This window comes from Ictidomys tridecemlineatus, chromosome 6, assembly GCF_052094955.1.
Source record: "Ictidomys tridecemlineatus isolate mIctTri1 chromosome 6, mIctTri1.hap1, whole genome shotgun sequence".
In the NCBI taxonomy this organism is placed as follows: domain Eukaryota; kingdom Metazoa; phylum Chordata; class Mammalia; order Rodentia; family Sciuridae; genus Ictidomys; species Ictidomys tridecemlineatus.
In genome coordinates, this window is record NC_135482.1 from 45,455,862 (window position 1) to 45,467,677 (window position 11,816).

General features: G+C 41.1%; 1 protein-coding gene across 9 annotated transcripts in view; it reads left to right on the plus strand.

Annotated features, from left to right (window-relative positions):
• Best3 (bestrophin 3) overlaps positions 1 to 7,798 on the plus strand; it is a 75,344-nt gene extending 67,546 nt beyond the window's left edge. For 8 of the 9 annotated variants that reach the window (XM_078053150.1, XM_078053148.1, XM_078053154.1 and 5 more), the window contains one exon: positions 932 to 3,742. In XM_078053150.1, coding sequence (XP_077909276.1) covers positions 932 to 1,844 — 913 coding nt within the window. In that variant the 3' untranslated portion in view covers positions 1,845 to 3,742. Of the gene's footprint in view, positions 1 to 931 lie in introns of all 9 variants that reach the window. The other variant, XM_078053156.1, reaches the window with a different exon arrangement.
• The last annotated feature ends 4,018 nt before the right edge of the window (positions 7,799 to 11,816 follow it).

Here is an 11,816-nt window from a genome sequence, read left to right on the forward strand (position 1 = left end):
GTTGATCCCAGAGACGGCATGAGTATTTGTCTTTTAAGGGCAAGGATTTAAGCAGTTCCTTGAGCCCCACTAAGACTAAAAATGCACACAGAGATGTGAGACAACCATGTAATCCAAGACAGGAGTAGACCTTAGTACCAAATAGGCTTGTGTGTGCAAGTGCTTAGGTAAGATGGAAAAAGCATTACAATGTTTGTGTATGGGCCAGTATCTGCAGTTTCAGGCATCCACTGGTGGTCTTGGAATATTTCTCCACAGATAGGGGAGTGGGGCTACTATAAAGTGGAATTTTTCCAGAAACTATAAGATAGGTGATGATGTCATTACTTAGCCACTAAATAGAACATGTGTTCTACATCCTTGTGTTTTTAACATTCCTCAGTTATAATTTCAGATATTGTAAAGAGCAATAGACATAACCTAAATAAACAGGTCTCTTTGGGGTACTCAATAATATTTAAAAGTTTAAAGAGTCCTCAGAGCCTGATGCAGTGGCACAGGCCTGTAATCCCAGCAGCTTGGGAGGCTAAGGCAAGAGGATCTTGAGTTCAAAGGTAGCCTTAGCAAAAGTGAGGTGTTAGACAACTCAGTGAGACCCTGCCCCTAAATAAAATACAAAATAGGGCTGGGGATGTGGCTCAGTGGTTGAGTGTCCCTGAGTCCAATCCCCAGTACCCAACAACAGATAGATAGATAGATAGATAGATAGACAGACAGACAGATAGATAGATAGATAGATAGATAGATAGATAGATAGATAGATAGATAGATAAAACAATGAAAGGGCCTCAGACTAAACAGTTGGAGAACCTTGGCTAGACTATCTCAAGTTAAAGTCTCCCTTCCCTATCTCCAAAATCTGTAATGCAAAATGTCAAACCCATCTCCTAACGTCACAGTCTGCCCCCAATGCCTTCTATCATTGTTTCAGGCACTCTGAGTCTGACTTCCCTGGCGAGGAGTGGCTGTGGGACTATGAGAAGCACGGCCAACGGCATTCGATGATCAGGAGAGTCAAGCGATTCCTGAGTACCCACGAGCACCCCGCCAGCCCCAAGAGGAGGAGCTTTGGGAGGCAGGCTAGCGACAGCTCCATGTTATTCCCGCTCAGCCCAGCTCGCGACCTGCTAGACGTGCCCTCAAGAAACCCCCACAGAGCTTCGCCCACTCGGAAACAGTCCCCCTCCCTCGAGAGCAGTCCCAAGATGCACTCCAGCATGGGAGAGCTGTCCACAATCAGGGAGACCAGCCGGACCAGCACTCTGCAGAGCCTGACCCCGCAGTCCAGTGTGCGGACCTCCCCCACCAAAATGCCACAGGTCCCCGAGGTACTGGTCACCAATGCTGAAGCTCCAGAGCCCTCTTACGAAGGCCACCACCATGACTCTGCTACCTCCATCTTGAGCTTAGAGTTCACTGGAGTTCAACCCAGCAGGACTGGGCAGCAGGAGGACCCAGCAGGACTCCTGGCCCCCTCCGAAAAGGGGACACCTCCTCTGGGGCCTATTCCTCAGACTGGTCCAGATAGCAACGAGAGACATCTTTTTCTGTTCGAGGAAGACTCAACTGAGGATAGGTTCCCCAAAAGGTGGAGTCTCCCAGAGTTCCACGAGTCTAACCACATCTCCCTGGCAAACCTAGGTCCAGATCCCCTGAGCCCCGTGCCCGCTCTGTTGATCGACACAGAAACGTCCTCGGAGGCCAGTGGAACCAACTATGGGGTCGGCTCTGGAGTCTCTCCTGATATGCTGTACTTAATGGAAAACCTGGACACCCAGGAAACCGATATCCTAGAATTTAACAACCAGCAAACGGGGGGAATGCCACAAAGTTCTAGGACCTAGTTCTAGCCTAGATTCGTACTTTACCAAAAGCTCAGCATTAGTCCCAGAATACCCAAAGGGCTCGTCTTTTTTTTTTTTTTTTTAATCACACAATAAGCTACTTAGAACATTGAAGGGCATTAGGATCCTTTTTGAAAACCATGAAAATCAAACAAATTCACATCATCCCCAAATGGCTATCATGGAAGTTATGCACACCATATTGAATTATCCTAACCAATAAGGAGTATTGTGTAAATATATATGATTTAGAAATTCACAGATTATTATCTTTGGAAAGGGCCTTATAGATCATAGTCCAATCCCCTAGATAGAAAATCCAAGACAGATTCTCTCTTTCTTTTCTTTCTTTTTTTTTTTCTTCCTTTTTTCCTTCTTTTCTTTAACTATAAAGACGGGAGATGGATCAGAATGCCAAAGGCTCTTTTGTATTTACAATATTTTGGGGCTTTCCATTGACCTCAGTCCCACTTTTCTATAACTGTTATTATTAACGTTTTTCAATTCTTAAGCTCCATCCATGTTAGAAAGCTTTATTTCTCTTCAATCTTCCTTTTTTCTTTCCCTTTTATTCTGTTATTCTGTTTTTTCCTTTCCCTTTTCCTTGTCTTGCTCCTTCTCTAATGACTCACCCGTTTTACAGGTGAGAGTATTTTATAGTATTTTCTCTTTCCAGCTCTGTGGGTTGCTTGCTTCTTGCCATGGTATTCAAAATATGAGGAACTGGCAAAACATCCTACCAATTAATCAATGATGTTAACAGATCTCCCACTCTTCCAGTCTCATTGTAGAAGGGGTGTTGGAGTTGATGGTGACCATTCTCTCAAAGCCATTGCTGTTTCTTTCTTTTTCTACTCTTTGATCTTGGACACTGGAGAAACTAAAGCCAAGAGGATATGAAACTTGCATAATCAATTGCTGTGGAACCAAAGTATAACATGGCTCAAATCTGTTTAACTTGAACTCTGGAACAAAAAATCCCAATTGTGTCACAATGTGGGACCAGTTACTGTGTCTAGCAGGTCATTTGAAATGAAAGAGGATATTGGAGCTGGCTGGATAATGGGGTCCAGGACTGCATGATGGGGATTGGATATTGACTGAGTCCCTCTTTTAGGGTGGCCATTTGTTGAACCTCCCATATCTGCAAGGACTTCCTGAGGCTCACCACTCTCATTATTTGTTGTCTGATAAAGCCTGGCTACCTATAGTTTAAGAAATAAAATCATCCTAAGCTAAAACTTACTGGGTACTCACAGTGTTCCAGGCAGTGGCATGCAAAGTTCACAGATAATGTCTCCAATCCCCATAGGAATCCTGTGGGATCAATATACTATTATATTCGTTTTGAAGATGAAGAAGAGGTGTTGAAGAAGTGAAGTAACGTGTCTAAAATCTCACAGCCAGGAGGATCTGGCTCAAAAGCACACACTCTTAACCATTGTGCTTCCTCACTACCCTGTGCTGTCTGTAAAGCCCTGAATCTGCCTGCAGTTTGCCTGGCGTTCTACTCCAAGGGAGCTATTATAGTTTAGATATGAGGTATCCCCCAAGAGCTCATGTGTGAGACAATGTAAGAAAGTTCAGAGGTGAAATGATTGGGCTATGAGACTCTTAATCTTATCGACACATTAACCCTTAATTGGGCAGTAATTGTAAGTAGGTAGGATGTGGCTGGAGGAAGTAGTCACTAGAGGCATGGCTTTGGGGTTTATAATTTGTCTGATGAGTGGAGAACTCTCTGCTTCCTGATTGCTTTCCTCTTGATTTGCTTTCCTCCACCACACCCTTCACCATGATGTTCTGCCTCATCCTGTACACAGAGAAATGGAGTCAGTCCTCTATGGACTGAGATCTCTGGAATCATGAGCGCTAAATAAACTTTTCCACCTCTAAAATTGTTCTTGTCAGGTCTTTTGTTCCCAGCAGTGAAAAGCTGACTAAAACAGAACTTTGCCCAAATTCAGTTCATGCTGAATCTCTCCAGCCTTGGAGGACTCTGTGGGTCCTGCCTGCCTAAGTCTACCTGCATCTTTCATGTATTCAAAGAGGAGAGCAACACTCCAATTTTGAACCCTAGCCACAGGCCTCTTCATTTTTCATGACAGAAGAAAGTTGGCAGGATCCTTCTCTCTCTTGCCCCACTCCTCCTAATGTGCAGTGTTATAATTAGCATGTTTTCATAAGACATCCAATTTCAGTGGGCCTTTTAAGCTACATGAGAGCAATTATTTTACTTTAACTAGCTTTTCTCAAAGAACTTAATGGAAATAATATTAGAAGAAATGCTACACATTGGTGATTCTCTATATCAGTTGATAGAGCATTGAGAGAGCACTGACATTTTCAAAACATTACTTACAAACTACGGGATCAAGCCCTAATGTGAGACTTCTAAAAGGCCAGAACCCTATGCTCCTTCCAGTCATTAGCTTCTTCATGCAATTTCCTTGAGTGTTTCAACTTATGTCCTTTCCTTCTCTGGCTCCATGTATTCAAATTCAAATAAATTTCCACTTAGCTGCTTTTGAAATATAATCAATTTCATTCCTAAATCCAAGGTGATAAATTATACACAAATCAAATAATATCTTTTGTGGAGGAATAGGAGAGCATTCATTTACCTCTACTTCCATCCTTGCCTTATGCATGTTCATCCAGAAAATTATTTAATTTCCTCAATATTTCTTCACAATTTGAGATGACCTCCCATTTTCTCCTTGCACAGAAAGCTGAATTATGACTTGTTCAATGAGCCCATCTGGAAGAAATCAACTATAAATTCAAGCCAGCAATTTCCCTGAGCAGATGAAGAGATTCTCTATTCATTCTAAAATAAGTTTCACCCAGTACAGACCAAGGTTGCAAAAACAAGGATTTCTTCTCATATGCCTGATTTCATTGCCTATCTAGCTCATTTTCTCCTGAGCACTGAAATGCACCTGGATGCATGGTCCCATGGCCTGGAGGCTCAGTCTTTTGGACTTGACCATTCCAAGAACAGGCTCAGCTTAATTGTAGTCTACAAGCCAGAAAATGCAGTGGGGCCCAGCCCTATTTGTTTCCTTCTCTCCCTGCTCTCCAGAGACAATGCTGCCCTGAACTGGGGTCCAAGTTCATGAAGGTAAAGGCCCACTAATGTTTTCTGTTTTCCAAGAATTTAGAGAAGACGAGTCCCTGGCAAAACAAAGACAGCCGTTCCCTTTCCTTCTTTTATTATCTGTCAGCTTCCCGACTCATCACCTCCACTACCCTGAACATCCATTTCCAGCCCTGTTCATCTAAGCTATAGAAAACATTTTAAACAGAATGGAGAATGGAGAATGTAAAATTTACCATAAATGTAAAGAAAAGGCTCACTTAAACATATACCTCTTCTTTTTCAATGTTTACCCCTCTAATTTCTTTTTTCTCCAGAGAAATTGGTTCAGTCTTGAGACTTTATAGCCATAAAATTTTGTTCACTGAGAATCTGTGCTTCCTGGGCAGCTGTGTGGTATAACAGAGTAAGTACTACACAACCTGCATGGGAATTCTGACTTGAACAAGCACCCATCCTCCTGGATTTCATATTTTTGTCTGCAAAATGTGTTGTTGTCTGGATTGTGTCCCCAGGCCATTGTGAGGCATTGTGAGAGTGGGTAGGAGAAGACAGGGACCGCAGGCTGGGCTGTGTGGATGATAGGCAAGATCGGCATTGATCCCCTGGGATTCACCCTGAACTCCATTTGGCAATTTATTCTCTGAGATTCTAATCTCTTTCTTTACGAAGCTTTTCTTCTAACATTCACAGCATTAAGCTTCCAATTTATCAATCCTGTCATTCCCTTTGGGCTTCTTTTTTCTTCCAGATGCTTCCCAACTTCCATATCTTCCTTCTCTCTGGCATATTTTATCATTCCTTCACTCACCATGGTATCCCAGGCCTCATCACAGGGAGATGAATTCCTCCCTAACCAATTATGTACATCCCTCAATGAAAACGTGGAAGTAGAAAAAATTAATTGCACTTGTTATTTCCACTATAAATCTAGAGGATTTAGAACCCTTGGTTCAAGATTAGAAGACCCTCTTAGGGATTCTAGTCTCCCTAAACCTGGTCTTCAGTCAGCTAATTAGGAATAATATCTACAACTGTTTAAAAAAAAAACTCCTAAGCAAATTATAACCTAATTCCACCTGCTCTCCCCCATCACAACCATCTACATGATCAACAACAAACATTTCCTGATGTTCTGTGCTACAGACAGAGAAAGCCAAGGACTTGCTCATTTCATCTAAACTGTCTCAGGTAGGTTCTCAATTCTGTCACACACTTTTTGTTTTTCTTAGTTCTATGAACTCTAATTTTTAGAAGTCTTTTCTACTGATATGGCCACTGAGTTGAAAGAACTAATTCAAGAACACCAGGATTGTTCTCTGATTACAAATCTTATGAAACCCAGAAGGATTCCAACCCATTGACAAAGCTTGAGCAGCTTGACCCCAAAGTTCACATCTCTCAACTCCCATCAGCACTCCACATGTGCAGTCAGCTAGTCTCTGGCCATGGAAAGTTGAAAATGAAGAACTTTTCCCTGTAAAATGTAGTCTTGAATACTACATTTGCCCAAATACAAATATTCAACTAGACAGGAAGTTTTATTTGTTTTATTTCTGAATTAGTTCAGAAATTGTCCTAAATCTTCCTTTTGCCACACTTGGATTTAGCCAGATAGTTCCCTGGAACCATCTTCTCTGAGCTTCTAGTTTTAGATATTTGCCTAACAGAAGAAGGAAAGAGAATTCTGCATCCTGTATCCTGAAAGCAAGAACATTTCTAAACTAGATGTTATGCAAAAATGTTGGTGTGTCCCTGATTCTTTGTGGGCCAGTGGCTCTCAACTAGATGTGGCTTTGCACTCAGGAGACCTTTGGCAAAGTCTGGAGAGGTTTTGGTTGTCATACTGGAGGTGTTCCTGGCATCTGGTAGGTAGAGGCCAAGAGGGCTGCTCAATATCCTGCTGTGAGCAGGATAGACACCACAGCTGTCTGGCCCCAAACAGCAAGCTTAGGAAATCTGATTTAGGCTAAGGGAAAGTAGAAATGAGACAACTATCCAGAAGATTAATGATGGGAGATGAACTATGGAAAGAAATAGAACTTAAGAGAACAGATGAACCCAGCAGCTGCTAAATCCCTATTCCACACACAAGCTGTGCAGTAATCGCCATTTCTCTTTTGATGCTGGAGGATCTGATATCTCAAATCTAGAGAAACTGGATTTGAAACCTGAAGTTCACTCTTAGAGAATTCCTTGGATGCTGTTACCAGTAAGAGTAAGTGCCATTGCTGGCATGATAGGAATTTTTGGAGATTGTAGTTTGTTTAAAGGGTGACAATAATATATTCTGCCAAACATTATTTAAGAACCTGTACCAATAAACTTCTAGGCTATAGATAGATAAACAAGTGATCCATCTTCAGCTTTTTAAAATGTCTTGTTTAGGACCAAACAAATAAACTGTATCTTCTTGACAGACAATTTGGCACTTTATTTTTTTTATAGGAGGGATTTTTAGTAGAAAATAGTTACAATGGATAGGATGAGTTTACTTCCTTCTCCTGGGCCAAACTCATAAATTCCCCGGCACTCATAAATTCCTTGATGTTATTCTCCAAGAGAGTAACATCAAGGAATCCATGAAGTCCTGGATGATGTCACCAGTTATATCTTTATTCATAGTCTTTCAGTAAGCCAATACTTAGTGTCAGGCATTCAGCTAAAGGTGGTTGCCCAGGAAGTGCCACTGCACCCAGTCTCCCTCACTGATTTGCAGGTCTAGTAATAAAATGCCTTCCAGAGTTCAATAATGTTTGCTGTCTCTGTTTCCTTTCATCCCCAATCCTATTCCCCCTCCTTCCTATTTTAGTTTGCTTAATGTGAAATCCTCTGAATAAACTCTGACAAAGGGTATGTGTGTCATGGTTTTGTGTGTAAGTATTGGGTTTTTTTTTTTAACTATTGCTTTTATTTAATTTATGTGTTTCGTTTTTGCAGTGCTGGAGATTGAACCCAGATGTACTCTACCATTAATGTACATCCCCAACCCTTTTTATTTTTCATTTTGTAACAAGGCCTCCCTAAGTTGCTGAGCCCAGCCTTGAACTTGACATTCTCCTGCCTCAGCCTCCTGACTCATTAGGATAACAGGTGTGTGCCACCACACCTGGTAAAGTGTTTTTAACTTACTAAATGTTTTCATATTACAGGTCAACTGTCTATGTTTTTCATTCAGTACTAGGGTCTTAAGATCCCCCAATTGTGTACGGCTAATCCATTGCTTCTGACTGCTGCATACTCCAGGAAGTCTGATATCTTACCCACTTCCCCAATTGCCTCACACCCTTCTACAGGAGTCTCTCTCTCTCTTTTTTTTTCATCAATAACATTGTTTATTAATTCTGTTTTTATTTATTCTAGTTAATTATATGTGACAGAATTCCTTTTGACACATCATTCATAAATGGAACATAATTTCTCATTATTCTGGTTGTACATGATGTAGAATTACACCAGTCATGTAATCATATATGCACATAGAGTAATAATGTCCAGATGAATAGAAAAAGAAAACGTGGTGTATATATATGGAATATTACTCACCATTAAAAAAGAATGAAATTATGGGATTTGCTGGTAAATGGATGGAACTAGAGAATATCATGCTAAGCAAAATAAGCCAATCCCAAAGAACCAAAGGCTGAATGTTTTCTCTTCTTTGCAGATGATAATTCATAATAAAGGATGGGGAGGCCTAGGGAAGAATAGAGGTACTTTGGATTAGACAGGCGGTGGTAAAGGGAGGCGAGGGGATGTAGGGATAGGAAGGATAGTAGAATGAATCAGACATTATTACATGAGTCTCTTCCTAAATTCACAGAAGCATTTCTTCAGAGTGTGTAGACCTGAAAGTAGATTGGTTTCTCGCAGAAGCGCAAAAGCATCCTGCATCTTTACTCCCCACCTCAAGCTGACATCACCTCCATTTCTGATTTTTCCAGTCTAACAAGTGTAAAGTGACACTCGCCTGTTGACTAATAGGCATTTACTTATGTGGTCACAAATGCATGTGAGGATTTCTTCCTATGCTACTTCATTCTTTTGAGACTTCTCTTCTGAAAATACTTTTTCAAATTCTTTGCTCTTAAAAGGAATTCTATATTTTTCTTGTTGATTTTTAAGAATTCCTTTGATTTTCTAGAATGATAGCACACCTTTGTTGGGTTGATACATTGCAATGGTCTTGTCCAATCCTTTGCAGGTCTGTTATAAGCATCCATGGTGACATTTGTTGAATAGAATCCTTCATTTGATTGAATTTTGTCAAGTTATTGTTTCATGCTTTTGAAGTTTTGAATAAGAAATCCTTCCCATCCCTATTGTCATGGTATTTGCCTACAGTTTTGTTCAGTTACCTTTACAACATTAGGTAGGGAGCAGTTTTATTTTTTCCACAGAATTAACCAGTTTCTCTGCAGTCCCTCCTACTAAATGACCAGTTTATAAGTTCCATGCATTTCATGCCAATCAGAAACCCTGGTATGAAACCAATAGCCTCTGAGAGAGATGACAGACAGGATGGTATGAACGGAAAAAAGATGAGCCCTAAACTCTGCAAGCTCTGGCCCCTGCCTACCAAGTACAAACCTTCTGTCTGTTGACTGGCAACTTTTCCCCCTTCAGTGCCCAGGGTGTTTAAAGTCTTTTAACACTTATCTGCACAATAGCCCACTAAAAATAGGCCATCTCTTTTATCAGAGAGACGCTAAGCTACAACAGGAAAGCTTGATGCATAAGGAGCTGTTGCTGAACGAGAAACAGAGATAGTGTTACACAGAGAGTTCAGGATCCTTCCCCACTCAGAAGAAAGCAGGATCAGATCCAGAGACATGGAGTCCACAATCCAACTGCATTTAGATCCTAGATCAGCAAAAATTGAGGCACTACTCCAGGCCAGCACCACTGGGTCTGTTGGCTTCCATCTGTCCAGAGAGCAGGGCTTTCCCACAGCCCCAGTACTTACTCTTGAAACAGGCTGTGCTCAGAGATGAGTGAACATTAGGTGTTTATTGCCTGTTCTTACAAATCAGCTGCCATGTGGAATGGTCACAGATGGTTTCAGAAGCAAACTAATCTCATCTTGCCCTCGTTCTCAGTATTCTTCATTGCCAAAGAACAAGAGTTTCTGGAAGGGGCTCTCTCCTGGCTACCACTGATATGTTCATTATTCCTTTTAGGGTCATCAGACCCTAAAAATTCCAAAGGGAAAGCACTCTTAAAGACTAGAAAACATTTTCAAACAACAAAAAAAATCAGTCATTTTGTTTCCCAATTGGGTTCATTCCTGTAATCCCAGCTGCTTGGGTGGCTGAGACAGGAGGTTCACAATTTCAAAAGCAGCCTCAGCAAAGGCGAGGAACTAGTCATCTTAGTGAGACCCTGTCTCTAAATAAAATACAAAATAGGGCTGGGGATGTGGCTCAGTAGTTGATTGTCCCTGAGTTCAATCCCTGGTACAAAAAAGAAAAGAAAAGAAAAGAAAAAAGAAAAAATGGGTTTCAATTACTTTTGTAACTTAACCAAGTGGCAGATTTCTCAATGATGTACTTATTCACCTCTTCAATGTAGTTTTGCTCCTACTGGCCTCAATTCAGAGACTATGTGCCTCCTGGTACTCTGTAGGGAAAGAAGTTTAGCTGGTGAGAGGCCAGGTGGGATAAGGCCATTATCGTGGATAGAGTGGAATGCTCTCCTATCTCAGGAGGCAGCCATATCCCTTCCACTGGAATGTGAGCTCCATTCTCTAGCTCTTCCAACCATAAAACATTATATGAATGAATGCTTGAAGGAAAGAAAGGATAAATAAATAAAACCTAGGCTGGGATTGTAGTCAGTGGTAGAGTGCTCATGGCACATGTGGAGGGCAGTGGATTTGATCCTCAGCACCAAATAAAATAAAGAATTGTGTCCATCTACAATTAAAATAACTAAATAAATAAATAAAACCAAGTTAGCCCCAGATCCAAAGTCAAGAAACCTGAAGATCTCAATCTAATGTGAGCACAGACTTCACTGTGTGGTCTCAATCAAAACTGGTCTCTGGACTCCATATTTCTAAAATAAATGGTTAACTTTTGCTTTGACAGCACACCTACTACTAAAATTAGAACTGTACAGATAAAGAAACTGGCATTTAGTAAAGTGAAATAGTGTACCTATGTCACAGAACTGATAATTAGCAGAGCTAAAATTCAAAAACTCAGGTCTTCACATAACTATCAGGCATATATATCATTTCCTTGAAGGATAGCCCAACCCTAGAGTATAGATCTCTTTTTTCAAATATTTTTTTAGTTGTCAATACTTTATTTATTTATATGCTGTGCTGAGAATCCAACCCAATACCTCACACATGACAGGCAAGTACTCTACCACTGAGCCACAACACCAGCCCCAAGTATATCTCTTCTTATAGAAGGATTCCACACAGTTACACCTGTTCTCCTTGTGACCCCTTCCTTCAGTGGCAACAACTTAAACTTCTGTGTATAACATACAACTGTACCTTGTCACTAATCAAAGCTTCTTTGGCTGCTCGAAGCAAGCCTTTGGATCCAGTGCAAGATCACTGTTCCTTCTTCTGTGTGCACATGTGAGGTTTTTAGGTCTGTGGACTACTCTCAGAACACAGAAACCACATTAAATGTGTGGTGACCTATGTGAATTCAACTGCATGAGCTTGACAAAGGAAAGAGAAACCCTTGTTCACATGCCTAAAGAAGAGACCATCTCATGTCCACCCTTCTCCCTAGGGAACATGTGCCTCAGAGTGAGTAGGAGACCACAGGTGTAAATCTGACTCAGTCAGCCCCGATTCCAGCGTGCTAAGAATGATTCTGATTTTAAAGGCACACTAGAATGTTCCAAAC